This window comes from Octopus sinensis, linkage group LG3 (assembly GCF_006345805.1).
Source record: "Octopus sinensis linkage group LG3, ASM634580v1, whole genome shotgun sequence".
In the NCBI taxonomy this organism is placed as follows: Eukaryota; Metazoa; Mollusca; class Cephalopoda; order Octopoda; family Octopodidae; genus Octopus; species Octopus sinensis.
Genome location: NC_042999.1, coordinates 140,576,882 through 140,597,285, shown reverse-complemented (window position 1 = coordinate 140,597,285; position 20,404 = coordinate 140,576,882). Strand labels below are relative to the sequence as shown.

Below are 20,404 nucleotides of genomic sequence, written 5' to 3'. Positions count from 1 at the left end.
TCATGCTAGCTTCATTTCTTTCGGGCCTATGCATGTCCTCTGCAGTTACGGCCCATGTTTCATTGCTGTGATGCATGGCAGTTCGCACACATGCATCGTACAATCTACCTTTCACTCTGAGCAAGAGATCCTTTGTCACCAGTAAGCTTTCTAAACTTTGCCCAGGCTATTCTTATTCTAGTGGTAACACTCTCTGAGCTTCCACCCCCACTACTAACTTGGTCACCTAGGTAGCAGAAGCTATCAATTACTTCTAGTTTCTCCCCCTGGAGTGTGATGGAATCTGTTTTCTGAGCATCTGTGGAGTTTATTGCTCCTGTGCATCTGCCGCACACGAAAGCTATCTTCTCAGTTAATCTTCCTTTGATGTTGCTGTACCTCTTATGTGTCCATAGCTTACACTGGGTACATCTTATGGAGTTTCTACCTACACTTTTTCTGCAGATCGAGCAAGGCTACCTACCTGAGTGGGTGTGTGATGAGTTCGCCTTCCTACTTAATAGAACTTTGGTCTTTGCTACATTGACTCTAAGGCCTTTTGATTCTAAACCTTGCTTCCACACCTGGAATTTCTTTTCTAGTTCTAGTAGTGATTCTGCTATGAGGGCCAGGTCATCAGCTTAGAGGAGCTCCCAGGGGTAAGCCATCTTGAATTCCTCTTTTATTGCCTGAAGGACTATGATAATTAAAAGGAGACTGAGGGCTGAACCTTGGTGGACCCCTACTTCTACCCGGAATTATTCTTCGCTATACTCATTGCCAATCCTAACCTTACTAACGGCCTCTCTGTATAGGGTCTGTACAGCCCTTATTAACCCTTTCGTTACTATATTTCTGACCAAAATACACCCCTTATGTGTTTCAATTAATTTCTAACGTAATCATAAATTTAGTCTGGTTTCATTAAACAACTATAACTTTTTTATTTATCACTATATTAACATGAATTTTGGAAGATAATTTAATGAAATGTTCTCAACCAATTCTATACTATAATTTTTGTCACAAAGTGACTCTAATTGCAGGTAGATACAGGTAAATTCAACAATATATAAAATTATTAACATTTTGTTCAAACATCACTATAGAAAATGGGTTATTAGCTAATATTCAATTGGGTATACAACAAAATTTTACGATAGAATTTGTTATTCTGGGTAACTTTCTGATACCCATAATAATATTTATGGCAAAATAGGCCTTAATTTCATTTAAGGTTGTGGGAAATAACAAACTATCCTTTCTTTCGTTTTATTTATGTTTAGCGTAACGGTTCGTTTCCGCCGTAATGATTTCAAATAGGCTCATTCGAAAAAGTAAAAAGAAATAGTTTAAGGCTTTACTCTTCTGGGAAAGTCTGTGGCTTGGTCCAGTTTCTTCAGAAAAATCACCGAAAGAAACAGTTTTTAAATTTTCACTCCATTCAGGTGCCAATTCATTTTCTTTATCGCTATCGAAGCTCTCAGATTCACTGTTTTCACTTTCGGAAAATGAAACATCAGATTCATTATCAAATACCACATGCTTTTTTTTTTCAGTCATAGAGTTAGATTTATGAAGGTCTTCAGTAGAAAATCCTTTGAATTCTGACTCGCTGCTTGATATAATGAAATTCGTATCTATTTTTTGTCAGAATTACAAATTTTGAAAACACAATAGGAACAAATCTCGGAAAAAAATCTCCCATAATTCATGGAATTAAAATTAAACTTCGATTTTTGTACAAAACTGTAGTTGAACTGTTTACGAAGTATAATACGTGTTTTCACGAATGTACTAAAGAGATTTACTCTGATATTCTCATTTAAATATGAATAGGTAAATTCGGGCGGTTTGGGGCGGCTTGGTCACATTAACCAAAATTTTTTTCGGGCGGTTTGGTAACGAAAGGGTTAATAATTCATCAATCTCCAGTTTCCGCATCACCCACCAGATAAGGGATCAGGGTACCTGTCAAATGCTTTCTCCAAGTCCACGAAAGCTAAGTATATATATATATATATATATATATATATATATACATAAGGCTGATTGGTGTTAAGAAGGGTATCAAGCTGTAGAAATATATATATATACACACATGTTGTTCAGGCTAAATTTGACTGTTTGCACAGAAGTAAAAATAAAACACAATATCCCATCAAAAAATAAAAGTATCTTAGAAAATTTTAAAATATCAACTAGTTTATGAATGGGAGATAACAGTTTACTTAAAGTAGCCACCTTCAGCTTCCATCATGGCCTCAAGATGGTTCAATAACCTGGCACATGTGTTCCTCATTGTGTCCCTGAGAAGGTCTTTGAACACCTTGTTCTTGATCACCAGCTCAACTTTGATGTTGCAGGCAGTGTGGTTGGTATCTTTCTCAACCTTGTCCCACACATAGTAATCCATGGGATTACAAATGTAGAAAGCAGAAGGCCAGAAATTGAGCTGGTGTTGTTGTAGAAATTCTCCAACAGCCACAGCTGGCTCTTTGTGGATTCACATAGCCATCTGAATTGAGCCTAAAGCCTTGTTCAAGGATGTGGGGCAGCATGATGCCACCCTCAATGGAGACACATCCAAAAACCATCACAGTTTGAGGGAACTTGGTTTTCATATGTGGGACATCACATGGATTATAGGCAATCCACTTGTTTTGGGTGTTGTGCTTCTGGTCCTGGCAGAAGTTCTTTTCATTTCAGAACTAGATTATCCCCAGCTCAACAGGATGCCTCAGCTTGTTTAGGAGCTCCTTTGCCTTCATTAAACAGTTCTGCTTGGTCTTGGCTGTCAGAATTTGTCTTTTGTGCCTCTTGTATGAGTGGTAGCAAAGATCCTTATTCAAGCCCAGCTTCATTATGACAACTCCGACATCCATCTTTCTTTCACCAATGCCCAGATTCCCTTGCTCAGATCTTCCATCACTTTGTCCTGCAGTTGTTGGATGAATCCTGGCATGTAGATGCAGTCAGAATACCTGCTGTGTCCCTTCCTACTGGCCACAGCTTCATAGCTTCCATTACAGTTATCCATGTCATGTCTTACAGCCTTTACATTGTTCACAGACATTGAGCAATAGATATAACGTTGGTATTTTGATACCCAGCGTGTATAACTCTTTTCCAATATTTAGATGGCTTCCAGTCCTCCATGTCATCTAACTTTTTCTCAACTACAACTTTAATCTTTGTTCTCCATTGTCGTTGACATAAAACAATCATCGAATTTAGCCCAAACACCTTGTATATACGTATGCACACACGCGTGCGCGGATAAACTGCATGTGACAACAAAAGAATTAGTCCTCAATATCATTAGGAATTGAGGACTAAATTTATTAAATGACTCTAGTAGGAAACATTTACATTCAGGACTTAGAGTTTCCGTGTCAACAATTCAATGAAAGTTGCACTTCATCAGTTTATGTAAGTTTAATGCATACTTGCAGTATGTTTAACACGAGAGCGAACACCGCGAGTAAAAACCGTCATCGGTGCAAAAAAAATTTTGCCATTAAATTTTTCTTGTTCAAGGGGAACAACTCTTCTAGACTTGTTTGTAAGAACATGGCCAAAAACTACCATTTTACTTTCAGTTTAACATTTAAATTCATACTTTTATTTTTATTCATAATTTTAAAAATTTGCAGTCTATTTATTTATCTATCTATCTATTTTCTATTTTTTCTTCAATCATATAATCCATTATTTCTTATTTTAATACTTAATGCCAAGATCTTACATTCAAGTCTCAACTGTGTTAACTTCTTAGTTCCATTTGATAATCTGATACTTCAGCTCTCTATAATACTCTGCTTTTAACTTTTTCTTGATTCTGGTATCAAAAATCTTGTCAGTTACAAGACACACTGTCTTATTATCAGTGACTACAATATCTAGCTTCTGCTCTATTCTTTCAGTTTGTAAAGTCAAGTTCCATAGCTACTTCACTTTATTGTTTTCAAAGACTTCCATTTTTGTTCCTGCCCAATAGTCATATCTCTTTCGTGTGCAAGCAAAGCTGAACCCCTTACAAAAATTCCATCGAATTATTATCACAAAACTTCCAGTGGATTACTGTGTCTATACATTTTGTTTTCCTTCTGCACTTATTGCAGGCATTCGGATGCAATTTTTGCTACATTCTTACTTGTATAACTTCACATATTACATATAGATGAACAGTTGTGCTTGTCTTTTTTTCTCTTGATTCTGTTCCTACATCCTGTTCCTATACTACTGAAACCATTCCCTTAGTGTCTTTCTTCAATACTCCTTTCTTCAACTATCATGTGAATATCAGACAAGTTATTCCTTTTATAAACCACAATGGCAGACCACCCTCCGACATACACTCCTTTAGATTTATCACTGTGATTTCATGAAGATTTCTAAAAATCTTTCAGCTAATAACTAGAAAAAGATTTGGGTAAATATAATTTCCTCTTTCCATTTTGAAATATAAGGCTTATTTGCCTCATCAAGAAGAAAATAATGTCAGCATATAGTTTGTTTTAATATTCATAGTTCAAGTTTTTTATATTTTGTTTTGTGTTTCATTTTATTTTAAATTTTCTTCTCATTTTGTTAAAAAAGGAAGTAATTCACTGTGTATGTGTGAATAAGGTTACATTACATGTGTAAATGTTTAAGATAAGTTGTTTTTTATGTAAATAAAATACTTTAACTATCAATGTAGAGATGCTGATATATTTATTATATTTACATCTACACTACATTTTGATCAGTTGGATCTCCAATCTTTATTCAGTATCTTTTTCCTTGATGTTTACATTTTACCAAACTGGATATCTTCTAGAAATCATTATTTCTGAATTAAGGTTAATAATGTTCTTGTCTACTCAGTCATTGACACATTCCAAAGTTGAGAATAATTATCTAAAATTATATAATCATATATATTGTTTATCCATGCAAATATACTGAAGTACTCAATATTCAATATACACTTTTAGGGAAGCTTGTAGAGATTAGCTTACATATATTTATGCTTTAATCTCTAGATCATTACATCATTTCCTTATTTTCTTGCTGGTATCCATGTGGATATTAAGAATCTGTAATCCTTTAATTCTATTGAAGATTGAGAGAGACTGTTTCCAAATTGCACCTCTCTACTACATTCATACACAAAGATGTATGTGCATGTGTGTGAAACTGCTTTGAAGGATGTATGCATGCATCTACAAATGTGTATAAGACATAAAAATACAGTTATGTAAACTTAATTATATTATTATATTTTACTTTTGCATTTTCTGTTAATTGACATAGGCAGTTTTACTTCAGAATAACAACACTACAGATGTAATTGATCACTTAAATCATAAATCAATGTCTCTAACCAAGACTTTCTTGCTTTTATAGTGTATCATGTCTTAATATATAGAATTAAAACATGATCTTCAATGATAGCCGGAAAGTTTGTAAAGGAGATTTAGTTATAAAGTAGTTAATATCATGTAACTACTGTAATGGTTCAATTTATATATTTATATTGTATCCATGATTCAGCTACCCATGATCCAGTGCCTCCTGGCATTAAATATAAGAAGATGGTATAGTTCACTGCTGTAAGCAATTGTAGCATTGTAAAATTCATGATTGTTTAGTTGATTTTCTGTTTCACTCCTGTTATACACTGAATGACTATACGTGGTCTATGTATGGTCATTCAATGGTGTCACAAGTCATCTCAAATATACAGCAGTAACTCTAATACGACCCTTAAATTTGAAGGCAAATGTTTTTTGTTGGATGGTTTTGTGTGTGTGTGTGTGTCTGTGTGGCCTCTACTTTGAATGTTTGACTGCTTTCGTTGTAACTTGTTGAAATAAGTTACCAAACTATTGTAAAATTTTTGACTCAACAAAGTAGTTACCAGTAGTGACAGGTGGCCGAGACCTTTGGCAATATGCTGTACTTGAGAAGATTACTAAATTTATCATGAGTTTTGTTAAAATACTCAAATAAAAGTAATTTCCTATCCATAAATGGAAAAATGCACATGTGCATGTGTCTGCGCGTGCACACACACACACACATAAACAAACAAACAAACTTAAATAAAGAATAGGAATAAATGAACAGAAATACTAATTTTCATTAAAATTTCATCAAGTATATACCTGAAACACCATGCAAACTCAAGAAATGTCAGAGGATCATATCCATACTATGCATGCAAGTAAAAAATATGAAAATGACAATATGCTGGATGCATAATGTCTACTTTTGAGTTTCCTTTGACCATTATATTCATGTTAAATTGCCATCCACTGCTCTTTCCTTCTCTTTGTAACACTCACATTTATCAGTCACCCCTATCCTATTTATGTGCCTCCCAATTATAATTTCATCTTTATCTCGTCACACCACCTGTGTAATGAGGAATGATGTTACATTAGGTCCCTCCAGTTCAATCCCTCCCTTACCATCATCCCTTCTGTTTTGCTTTCTCTCACCCCATTACTCACTTCCTTTTTACTTATTATTCTCATCCATCACTACTATTCTTTTACCATCATTGATCTCCATTGCTGTGCATCACTTTCTCTCATATTACTCCCTACTTTATCACTCATTGTTGACATCCATTTCTCTTCCTCTCTCATTTTCAGTGCTCACTCTTTTGTCACTCTGGCTCACATCACCCTCTCTTCCACCACCATGCCACTTGTGCTATTTCTATCCAATCTCATATCAAAAATTGTTGTGTAGCTGGCTATCATAGAATTGATACATTCTGTAATGACCTATCCAACCCATTCCATCTTAGAAAAACAGGTACAAAACTATGATGATAAAAAAATTCTTCTTTATTTCAGTCATGTGTTTGTGCTGAGTAGTACTTATTTAACCTTGTCTCATGCTTTAGTTTTACTGATCCACCTGGTATCAGTTGATGACATATATTCATGATATGCTACTTATACATCTCGACTATATTTCTGTTTTCTTCATTTTTCTGTAAATTCATTGATGTAGTAAATTGAAACATAAACATATATTATGTATTTTTTAAACTAATGTTTCAGTACATCTTGTTTCAAAATTCATAATATGTTACCACAATAATAAAAGTTTAGAAATTACTTTCTATCCTACTCTATTTTCCTTAGGTTTCAGGCTACTCAGCTCATGAAGATTTATTTTAAACTATAAAAGCATCATTTAATACTTGTTTTGTTAATAGAAGTGAAGAAGCAGGTAAAAAAAACAATCAAGCCACTTAAGCACTGTTAGTTGGTCGCAAATGATAGAAAATTCAAATATAGATATTTGCTTTAGTAGATCCATATACTTGATTTAATTATCACAAATATATTATTATTGAACTAAGAAAGTATCTTAAATGTTATGCTGTGGATTGTAGACTTGGTTTTACTGAAAACATTTTACAGCTCATTCTTATGCCAAAGCCGTGTCACAATAGCTTTGATACTATCAAAATCAAGATAGCCTTGCAGTCTCTTTTGCCATCTATTATATTTTGCTTGCTTTCTCTCTTTCTCTCTCTCTCTCTCTCTCTCTCTCTCTCTCTCTCTCTCTCTCTCTCTCTCTCCCTCTCTCTCTCTTTATAGGCAAAAGAATGAATTAATAACACAGTTCATGATGATGGCAATTTGCGCTCACAACATGCCAAAGTTATAAAGATAAATAAGGAGTAGGATCTCTTTTCACTAGACTATTATTAAACTCTAGAATTCAAAAAGAATGGCAATGGAATTCAAATCAAAATGAAAATTTCATTTGACCTGATCATATAATAAAATAATTAAATTATTTGCAGTGTCTGAGGGATGACTAAAAATAGGTACAGCTATAAAATCCAATGTCATGTAGGAGATATTAAATAATTACTTTTCACAAAGCACAAATGTTTTGGAGAAGGTGTATTATTAATTTTTATCAACTATAATACTAGACTGATACTTATTTTATCAACTCTAGAGAAATGAACAATGAAGTTAGTCTCAGCAGTACCTGAACATATCATGTAAAAGAATGTAACTAAATATCACTAGGCATTTGTTTAGTTCTCTAATAATTCTTCCGTTCACATCCCTGCTGAATTTAAATGATGGAAAAGTTGAGTAGAAAATGTTGAAGTAAGTAGTAGTCCTTGAAAAGATTTATTCTTGACAAAAGATTATTAGAATAAAATAACAACACATTAGATTACTGGGGAACACACAGTAACCAAAAAATATATATTTTATTAAGTTTTGTATTGGATAAGTTTAGAGTTAATCATGGTATATCAGTATAGTCTTTTAAAATAGTAAAAAGGAGATATGCAATTGTATATCTTGTACTTTTTAAACTGATTTTATGATAGCACCAGGAGCATTGGAAGACTAACATCATTGAGCTATGATGCAATTAGCTAAGAGGAATGATGATTTTATATATTCAGCAGTGTACTTTACATGTACAAAGAGCATGGGTAAATTATAAAATAACTGAGAAAAAAATTTTGAATCATTTCTGTCTAGGGTTCTTTTTGTTTTTTTTTATGTAGAGATTATTTGTAAGAGGAAGTAACTCTTTCTTTGCTATCTCAATCTTGGATTTTGATGAATCTTCAATAACTCTTTATACATATTATGACTTAATAGTTGCATAATGACATGTATTGAAGAATCATTAAATTGTATAAAACTGTCTAAGTTTTGCTACCAAAATTTTGCTGTGGAAATAATTTTATAAACAATGTATAAAGACTGCAAGGTGGGGGACTATGGAGAAATGAGAAATTATATTTCAGTTTGCATCAAAGAATATTTATGTGTAATTGATTTTTGGTGCTGTGTATAAAAAGTTACATAATACTTTCAGATGTGAGAGAGAAAATGTGTGTTTGTGTGTGTGGATGGGGCTAGGGATTATAATATTTATAGCTTTTAACAGCTGCTTAAATTTAGACATTGCAAAGTTAGATGTTAGAAATATGATAAAACAGTAACTTGTAGTTCAGTACTGATTGAAGTGATTGATTCTAAATACCAAAGAAGAAGAATGAATTGAGTAGAAATATTTGGCAAGGCATTTGAAATGCATCAGCTTAGCTAGAGATTTGGAGAGCAAACAAATACAAACTGCAAATTATACAAACAGTTAAAAACATTTCAGTGTGTGTGTGTGTGTGTGAGTTTGGCACAGTATTGTAGCTTGCCAAATCCTGTCAAACCATCCAGCCCATGATAGCATGGAAAATGGGTGTTAAATGATAATGGTGATTATATAAATATACATTTATATTATATAAATATTGATTGGCTGACTATGAATTTGATGACATTAAGTTCAGTTGAAAAAAGTATTAGTGCCATAACCCCTATTTACTATTCAACTTTATATTTTCCTTTTATTTATGTCTCTTGCAGTTTTCAAGAAATAACAGTACTTGTTAGAATTTTGTTTCAGAAATCATAGGAGTATTTTGAAAATAATTTCCATATTACATTCTAAGAATTATAATAGATTTAATCTTCCTCACAGAGATTTTGTGATAAGAAAAATTTATCATTAGAATTTTCTCAGATCTTCACATTAATTTATATAACCATGCACTTATCATCCATTGCTATGTTAACTACTATGTCATTTTGTATATATGTAAATTCCAAGACACGTTTAGTGAATTCTCTTTGAATTAACTAAAAGTTTATTAGAACTATGCATGGTTTCTAAATGTTAAATAAACCACAATTATATATATTTATATGCACTATATCCACAGAGTTTGAATGTATGCATGTAAAGTAAAAACCACAGTAGCATAAGGATAAGATACTGTTATTGTTTTTTATTCATCTTTTTATTCTTTTTTTTTCTTTTTTTTTATACCCACTTTACTCTGAAACAGCACTTTAAAACAACACAATTTTTCCAACCCCCTCCTTTTTTATTCTATGATAATGTTATTTGAGCTAATTTTAGAAAACTTCTTGAATGCAATATATGAAATATTTATAAAATTCAACTCATCTATAAATGTATATTATATAAATCTAGATATATTTTCTAAAATCTTTTCCCCTAAATATCCTTAATATTTTCACATACTTGTTTGTGCTTTGCTTTCAAATGTATTTTTAATTACACAAATAAAGTAATGATGACTACATCACTTGTATCACAGTATTTATTTTAAGTAAAATATATTTTATAACTTAAGAAAATGTTTTCTATTTTAAAAATACACTAATAAAATGTTATTTTTTATGTAATGATTTTTAAAATATTAAAAGAAAATTATTGAAGACTTCACTTTTATTAGATAATAAAGATATATATAAGTGACAGGTATGACTTTCAAAATACAGTATGTTTCAACAGTCAGTAACAAAATGCAAATTCATTGCCAAGTGTATGTAAAATGATATACAAGAATTATTGAAATTAATCAAAATTGTATTGAATTATCTTTGTACAGAACAGTGTTTCTTAATCTTTTCTGTATTTCCCTGCTTTACCAGTTCACCATTTGTCTGATTTCACTCCCTTTGATAATTACATTTTCTTGCATAATATTAAGAGCTTTATATCAATTTAATATTAACACTCTTAAAATCAATATTAAAGAAAATAAATCTAGCCATAGCAGTGTGGATAATCATAAAGAATTTTTAAACCTAAAAACAATTTTTCCACTAAAAAATCCAATTTTACATCTGGAGTACTGTAAATTCTTTCCTCGGATTATGAATAACTGATACAGAGTGATCTAGTTCCTTTCAAGTAATTACTATTTTTTTAATGTTCATGAAAAAACAACATGATGAAACTGACATTTTGGTGCAAATAATTTTCTATGAAATATGATTATACATGAAACAAACAGATATTTTCTACTATTTCATTTTTTAATTTTTATTCCACTTTTCCAAATATAAAGTAGTTTAAATGCTACAGGCTTTTACACTCTCCTTCTGTTTTTCTATTTACACTCATTAAGAGTCTCATGTTTATACACATACATACATACATACATACATACATACACACACACACAGACACACACACACACACACACACACACACACACACAATCCTTAAACTTGGTTAGATTTGAAGAAAAATATATGTTTAATGTTTTCTTGCACTTTGTACAGAAGAAAACCCTCCAAGCTCAAATCACCCAAAAGTATATGTACATATTGTGTGTGTGTGTGTGTGTGTATGTGTACATTATATCATTGAAATTTATAGAAAAACAAAAGATGAAGACAGGTGTATGAACAGCAAGCAAGTGTAATAGTTTGGCACACAGGAAAAATGAAAAAGTCTTTTACATTTCAAGCCTACGCTCTTTAACAGAAAGGAATAAGAGAGAATGAAAAAAAACTTATAGATTTTAGCATGGTGAATGATTAGAAAAAAATAGGATGAAAGCAAGGGAGATAATAATAATAAAACGTGGTTTGAATGAAGTGCTAGTGATCCCAAGAAGAGAAGATGCATGTGTGTGTATGTGAGAATGGACACTTTTGTACTGAAGGTCTGAAAATAGCACATCTGGTTTACAAAGTTCAGAAACATTGTGGAAAAAAGTAAAGAAATCTAGGAATGAAAGACAGCAAAAAGAAAAAAACACATACACATAGACAGATGGCTGGCTCTTAGTTTGTTCTATCAGTGTTATATCCCTTGGATTGGTCTTTTAAGACATTGTCCTGCTTGTCAGCATTCAAGTGGCAACAGTCCTCCCCATTTTTTTGTATATGTAATTGTAAGGGAGAGGAAGGAGGTTTTTCTGAGAAAAATGGCATAGGTGTATGCAAATACCGGATGTAGGAGAAAACAAATTTAAATGGTGGGGGTACTTCAGACAGACAGACAGAGAGAGAAAGTCAACAGGTAAGATCCAGAGATGTTTAACATAGAAAACAGTAGCGCAGAGTAAAGAGTGGCTATAAGTGAAATCCAGGTGAACGGATATGGAGATAATGATGCAAATAATCAAATAAAACCACATGGGCTAGATATATAAAATATGCATCTACATATACATGACTGAAGATATTCAGAAAATGAAAATTCATGTATAAATATATTGCTATTTATATATTAACAGAGCAGACTTACACAGAGTGTAAAGGCAAAAACTGAAAGGGAGAAAATATGGTATTACGGGTCCAACAGCTGTCTCTAGGGGCTTGGAATTACGTCGTAATGTTGGCAGATGCAGTTTGCAAAAAGGATATAAACATTAGGTAAATCCAGCCTGTATTTTCAGGATGGAGAGATGAATATTGGTACTAAATTCAGCTTTGCTTTGAGAGATGGTAAACCAATGCCTGGTAGCAACTGTAATAGACTCTGAATGAGAAGGGAAAATAATCTCAAAAATCAAGAATTCTCTGGAATTGACATGGCATTAGAGGAAAGATAGTCTTTTTTTTTAAAGACAAAAGGACACCTGTGGACACACACACAATTATTTCTGACTTACTGATGAATATGCCTAACTAACCTGTACTGCACAAAATCTTTAAATATGAAGAAATAGTCCAGTTTATCAAAACATACATAAAAATATGTTGATTGTAATGACTTGAAGATAGATACTCAAGGATAGGTTTAATGATTCAGAAAATCTTTACTATTTTAACACTGGAGAGAATGAATCCTGTAACTCAATGATTGAATAATAAAACCATCATGGAGAACCTTGCCTCTATATAATATATCTGGGGCACATTAGCTTTGTAGAACACACACCCCTCTCAAAGTAATACTTATAGGAGAAGTAAACTTCAGGACAGTAAATGGAACATTTTGAATATTTTACAATGCTGCCATTGTTTACAATGATGAGTAATCTGAACCTGGTATGTTTTTACAGCTGATGTTGCTGAGGGTCTTTCTGACTTAACTATCAATATTGTTACCTTAGTAATAATCATCTTTAAAATTTTGTTCATTTAATTCCAAACATAACACTGTTTTATTCCTTATCTACAAGACTACTATATTCTAAATACATTAGTGTATTTCAGATGGAATGTTTACCAACATATCTTAAATATGCAATTCATATTAAATTTTTCATATAAATCCCAATATATCATCAACCACAGTTTCTAGAAAATACCAATTTTTATTTGATCCTTGTTTCTAAAATTTTTAGTTTTACAGTATTATTTCTGCCATGTAATACACATAATAATACATCTATGCCTTTAAAATAAAGTTAAGTAAATTTGAAATATAATGTATATATGAAGAAATAACTATATATGATTTCTTTAGAATGTCAAAATTATAACTTGTCTTAATATTTAAAATTTCGAATATGTGTGTATTCAAAATTAAATAAGAATAAATCAATATATTTTACTGCAAAAAGAAAACTAAAGTGCAGTGTTTTAAGAAGTGCCACTTTTTATAAATTTTATGGATGTTAAAGAGAATATAAAGCTAAACTAGTGTGTGTATGTTGTGGTAGGGGTATTTATGCATGTGTGTATTTATGCACACACACACACGTGTGTGTGTATGTAGATGTTTATATAGGTGTATGTGTTTTCAGGTGTATGAGTGAATGTTTACTGACATATTTTTCATGATACATATTGAGCTTGACAGATGTATATAATGCATGATGTTTCTTGGATCTTTTACTAAGTGAAGATGTTGAAAACTATGTTGTAAAATTACTCTTGAACGTACAACCTAAAAACTTTAAATATCTTTGTACTTTTCAGCAATGAAGCTATATCAGTTGTGAAAATTCTTAGGGTACTTCGTGTACTCAGACCTTTGCGTGCAATCAATCGAGCCAAAGGATTAAAGGTAAGTCATTATCCTCATCATCATTATTATTATTTCATCATTGTCTTCTATGCATTTTTTCTCTTCTATCAACATGTATATTGATTCTAGTTTTGTTGTGTCTATGTTTCACAGATGGAAAATTGACAGAGAACTAGTCATCTAACTAAACAGTTAATGCTTTGTAGCTATACCTTATCTCAGTTTTTAAATCCAACAACAGAATACAGTTCACCACTAAAAGCAGCTGTGACACTAGAGCTAACACAGGAAATATTACTTTCATTATACCAAGGTTTTGTTATTGTTCTTAGTTAACCCATGTGTCGGTCCTGATTAAACAACCTAATGATCAAAAGCATTTTAATAATGCTCTTTCCTTATATAGAAAAACAGTGCCAGAACAGATGCAGGTGTCACCATTAGCCAGTGAGCTTGTTAAGAAATATATATTAGTGACAGAGGTAGTATTAATACCAAGAGTATTATCTTTTGGGGAGGTTCTATTAGAACAAGCTATACTGCAGTAGATATCATGAGAGAAGCTTTCATATTGGCTTTTGGTGCCAAATGCACTCTTGTTTATATTGCTATCAGGAAGACAAATCCCCCATCATCTCCAGTACTAAGACCACCAGATCACATGATTTCAAACTCTCATATTGGCTTTTGATGCAAAATGCACCTGGCACTATTTTCTTAATATATTGCTGGCAGAGAGAGGAGTCACTTTATTTCTAGCAGTTCAGTGTCCAGCATTGACTAGGCCAAAGAATATTAAAATCATGTGATCTGGTGGAATATTCCCTTCATCAGCTGTTTGTTGAGGAATATTTGCAATTTCAGTGCCTTATGACAGGATTGTTCCTGCTCTGTGATACCAGCAAATTTCAGAAAGGGATGCTAGTTGGTTACGCAGTTGGAACAAAACATAAATCATAGGAAAATTATATATATATTCAAGTCTTTATGACTTAGACAGTGAACAGGAAAACAATATATACAGAGAAAGAAAGATATAGATATGCAATGTTTATTGGGTATGAACACATAATGCTTATCATTTTATGTTTGCTTTATCATGTTGTTATGAAAAACATAGTGTGTGTGTGTGTGTGTGTATAGACACATACCTAGATGGACAGATAGATTAATAAGTAAATATAAATGTTCTTATATTGTTGGTATTCTGGTTACATGTGATAATTCATATGCTACTAATTATATCTAAATTACTGATATATTTTTCTTTCACAGCATGTGGTGCAATGTGTTATTGTTGCTGTCCGCACCATTGGTAATATTATGCTGGTCACATTTCTGTTGCAATTCATGTTTGCAGTCATTGGTGTACAACTATTTAAGGTAAAGTCTCACATTTTCCCTTACATTAACATGAGTGAGCTATGTCTATGTGTGTGTGTGCAAGTGTGCACATACATGCGTGTGTATATCTACCTCTCTCTCTCTCTTTCTCTCTCTAATACACCTATTATCTACCTTTTGTCTGCTGTTATAGGCAGTTATATGTGTACAACTGAGTGAATGGTACTATCCTTTCCTTCAGGATCATTGTACTTGTTTAAGAGGGGTGTAAAGGCATTCCATGAGTTTTGGATTTATGGTTTTACTTTGAAACTCTGTAATTCACTTCTGAAGTATTGTATGAACCACTCCTCTAAGTAATAGTTTTATAACATAGGAGGGTATGTGTTAGGGATAAGGTATAGAACAACGGTAGTGCTGACTGGAAAGATGAGTGTATTACTTAAAGTAAGCATCTGAAACATTTTCATACATCTCCCCCCCCCCACTCTCATCATTTGGCTGATACTCAAATGAAAGCAATTACATTTCTTACAGACTTAACAACAATTTTTGACTTCTTACTGAAGTTACTCATTTTTGACATAAAATCTATAAAATAAGTTTGCGAGCCATGAGGAGAGGTGTGTTCATTTCTTCAACGAATGTGCCTTTCCATAAGACAAAATCCTCAACTCTCCTCACTATATATAATCTTATTGTTATACAAATTTTATTAACTCTGTTTTATCAACTTACTGTATTACTAGTTTCTTTAAATTTTTGGTTTCTTGTTTTCCTCTCTCATATTTCACATTGATAAAACTGTGTCACAAGAGTGGTGTTGCATTTCTAGGACCAGAAAATATATATGCCTTGATTAGCTATTGATGCTAAACAAGTTGTAAATTCTTTAAAATTGCAGCACTAAACTTTAATCATCCCCATCTGCCTAAATCCTGACCGACTGACTTACAAAATATGTGGGGTTTTTTTTTTTGTTTTTTTTTTTTTTTTTTTTTTTGTTTTTTTTTTTGTCTCTCCTTTCACTGCTGCCCTCTGAAATTTCTTCCTACCCACACTTTACTTACTATCATTGACAAAGAATTGTTCTCACTAAGCTTCAACTTACATGGATCTCAACACTCTAGGAGGTCTTCCAAAGATCACAGGGCAGTTCCAGTTCTTCCTATAGCTAACTTATTAAACAAAAATAGGTTAGTATCCTATTCACAAAAATATTTGTCCCTCAACTTATTAACACCATGAAATCTGGTGAGACATAATTACTCTACCAATATTTTCATATAACAGTGGTAAACAAAAATTAAAATAGTTCATTATTGTAGTTAGGCTTTTATTGTGACAGATGAGAAATAATATTTGTTTGTTTCATTGATGTTACTGTTGTTGTTTCTGTTACTCTTTTTGTTACTACACATGTCTGTGAAAATACTCATGTTCTCTGTATATCTTTTAACATTTTAGGGAACATTCCACAGCTGTTCAGATTCCTCAAAAAGAACCATGGAAGAATGCCAGTAAGTTGAATTGTATTTCCTCATCTCTCTTGTTAATATGAGATAGGAGAGTTCATGTAGTCATCATATAAGCCTTCTGAAATTGTTATTAATTTTATTTACATTTTCTTAAATATGTCATATTTCCATTGACTCTAATTTTCCCTTTAGCTAAATCTGAAAGAGTGTAACCACAACCTATTCATATAAACATATATCCCTTATATTTGGGATATATAGAAAACATAAAATTGTTTTTTATGCAAATAACTTGGTCTGATTTAGTGTTTAAAATTAAGTAATTAGTTTTTGACTTTTATAAGTTATGTTGTTTATATTGAATCTGAGACACTTATCACGATGGTAATTAAAAATACCAGCTTTGGTTTTATTCTAGTACATATCTCAAATAGATATTTATTTTGTATATTGAGATATTGAAGGTATTCATTCTCAAGTTTGTATTTTCCTTTTTGTTCCTTTTTATCTTTTCAGTTGATCCAAAATATAAAAAAGAACTTCTCCTCCAAGGTCTTGAAATATAAAATATACTTCATTTTCAACTCATTTATTCTCTATAATAACTAGTAGCTATATTAAGTGCTCACCAATTCTAGTGAAAAACTCCCTTCGAATAATCCTTTGCTTTTATTCAAATGACAAATGTCACATTACAAGCTTTTGCACTTTATAAGTTCTCGCTTTTGGAGAATCCTAATGAGAAAACTTCTTTTTATTTTTTGGTTAGTCCTCCATTAGTGTTCACCTGCTTTCACTAAATCAGTGATCTTGATATATATATATATATATACATATATATATATATAATATATTGTCACCTGTATCCCTTTCAGTTTGTGTTTCCCACTTTTTCCAAATGTCAAGTGTAATTCTTGAATATATTACATAATTCAAATATTTTATAGGTTATTCCACTCCACTTTCTTTCAAACATAAATATTTTTATTTAGTCTAGCTTTCAACTTGTTTTATCTATTTTAAATTTTAGTTCATAAATTTCTTTATAAATTTCAGATTCCTATTTTTAACCATGGCATTCTATTAAGAGGCAGTTGATATATAAAGTGATAGGGACTATGAGCTGTTTGGCTGGGTGAGGGTCAGAGATCATAGATCAACAGTCAAATACTAATGGAAAAGTAGATCTCTTAAAATGGGAAATATCTCGTTTTCAATATGTAGGGTTTCTGGTTATTTTATTGCTGAAGTTTATCAAAGGAGTGAATTAGTGTATTATCCTTCAAAGTTTTGTACATTTTGATGAGAGGCAAAATTAGATTCAATATAGTTGTCCCCATCATAAGTTCAAAATTCTTTTTGTTGTTTAACCAGCAGACTTATAATGAAAGACATTCAATTAGGGATTATCCCATGTATTTCTTTTTTCTTTTTTTTTTTTTTTTCAGATTGTGCATCCTACACCTCATTATCCATTTTTAAGAGTGTGGGAGGTAATTCCAAAAAGATTTAGCTGATATTTCTATTGAATTAAGTAACTGCAAAGAGGCTGCCTCATTGGCTTATGGGTTATTGTGATTTCCTGCTCAGCCAAGAGAGCAACCCTGTTTTGATTCCCTTTGTATATATTTTATTTCAGTTGTATTACTAATGCATTTGGGGGGGAAATGGCATAAACATCTCAATATCAATTTCCTCTTCTAGAATCTAAAAATTTGGGACCTTTTACTGAAGTTAGTGGGAAACAATTGTAGTAAAGCTTCTTTGAGATGCTATTGTAGTGTCTCAAAGTTAGGCATGTCAACAATATCTGGAAGTGGATAGGTTTTTAAGAAAATAGTTTCACACTTGGAAAATATTCTTTTCTACTCTAGACACAAGGCCTGAAATTTTGGGGGAAGGAGCCAGTTGATTAAATTGATCCCAGTATGCATCTGGTACTTAATTTATTGACCCTGAAAGGATGAAAGGCAAAGTTGACCTCGGTGGAATTTGAACTCAGAATGTAAAGAGACGAAATACCACTAAGCATTTCGCCAAACATGCAAATGTTTCTGCAAGCTCACTGCCTTACACTTGTAAAATATTGTTATAGTTGTTGTTTCAAATTTTGTTATTAATTGAATCAATAGCTAACTTGCTTTTCAGATACAAGAAGATACATTGAGCAAATGATACTAGACTACTGACTTTCAATCTAGATATTTTGAATGCATTGTTTAGTCTTCTCAGAAAATACATTTCATTTCATTTACCATGGTAGATAGATTCATACCAAATGAAGAAATTATATTTTGTAGTTCATTCAGTCAATTTCTATATGAAAAAATAATTTTGTTATTAATTACAACTTTGAATTCTTTATCTACATCTAAACAAATGGTTGCTTTATGACAAAACTTTAGATATTGAGACTTTTGATGGAATATCTAAATTCTATTAGCATTGGCTTAATTTGATATATTTCAGATGTTGATAAATCGTATGACAACACAATCTGTCTTTTTTAGTGTTGGACACTTTAATAAACCCAGAGAGTAAAGAATGACTTCATCTTCTGTGGAATGTCAGTTAATGAAAAGGCAACATCTAGAATTGCATATATTTAGCTTTAAAAGTTATAGTTTTGGTGAAGATGTGAAAAAAGGAGCTAAAAAAAACCATCCTATATGATCACAACTATATTGGATATTATTGATTTATCTTCTCATGTTTTAATTATTGCTTCTTTTTCTTCTTCTTTTACAGGGGGAATTACATTGTTTATAAAAATGGAGATGTAAATTACCCTGAACTGAGAGAAAGAGAGTGGACAAACAATGATTTCAATTTTGATGATGTTGGGAAGGCAATGTTGACACTCTTCACAGTATCTACATTTGAAGGTTGGCCCAAGTAAGTCCTTCTCATACTTTAACCTGTTTATTGAAGGCTATGTCTGTAATAGCTATATCATTTGGTATGGATCTCTTCAGCTTAATCTATCAAATGTATGGTTATTCTAACATTTATCAACTCCATTTTTAAATTCATTGCTTGGTTTTCAACATAATCTCTTTTGGTAACTTGTTAAACTGAATATTAAGCAAGGTGTGTTGCTTTGTGATTTTATTACAACATTTGTTAAATAAGAAAAATGAATAGCCCTTCATCAATGGTTGATTTAATACCAAAACTTCAACTATTCATTAAAATTAATCATTCTCTTGACAAAGTATTGAAAATTAGATACACTTAAATTTCATGCATCAGTTTCTTTTGAAAATCTAGAAAGCAAATATTATTTTTAAATGATTACTTTACATTGTCATCATTATAGCTTCTAATTCAAGCATAAAGTGCACAATTTTGAGGGGAGGAGATTAGTGAATACCATTGACCTCAGTACTTGACTGTTACTTTATTTTATTGACCCTGGAAGGACAAAAAGCAAAGTTGACCTTAATGGGATTTGATCTCAAACATAAAAATCTGAAACAAAGGCTAAAAGTCTTTTTTCTCCCATGCTGCAATGATTCTGCCAACCTTTCATCATCATCATAACAGCAACAACAACATTTTTTACTTTTTTAATTAAAAACTGTCATAGTCAGTGAGGAAAGAAGCTATGACGATAAAAAAATAATTTTTTTGTAAAACCTTTGCTCCAAATTCAGATACTGTAGTCCTTATGTACACATGTCAGCAAAACTACTGCAAAGATAAGCATAGCTAGACAACCTCATCTAGGACATGCAACTATACAAAAGTATGCACAATTAGAAATATGAAGATTCTTGGTCTTCCAAATAGTTCTTAAGTTGTAAATTTGG

General features: G+C 31.8%; 1 protein-coding gene across 5 annotated transcripts in view; it reads left to right on the top strand.

The window, feature by feature from the left end:
- Positions 1 to 20,404, top strand: part of LOC115209959 (muscle calcium channel subunit alpha-1-like) — a 460,467-nt gene that overhangs the window by 307,700 nt on the left and 132,363 nt on the right. For all 5 annotated transcript variants that reach the window (XM_029778602.2, XM_036501424.1, XM_036501423.1 and 2 more), the window contains exons 24-27: positions 13,722 to 13,809; positions 15,046 to 15,153; positions 16,582 to 16,634; positions 19,341 to 19,487. In XM_029778602.2, coding sequence (XP_029634462.1) covers positions 13,722 to 13,809; positions 15,046 to 15,153; positions 16,582 to 16,634; positions 19,341 to 19,487 — 396 coding nt within the window. The remainder of the gene's footprint in view (positions 1 to 13,721; positions 13,810 to 15,045; positions 15,154 to 16,581; positions 16,635 to 19,340; positions 19,488 to 20,404) is intronic.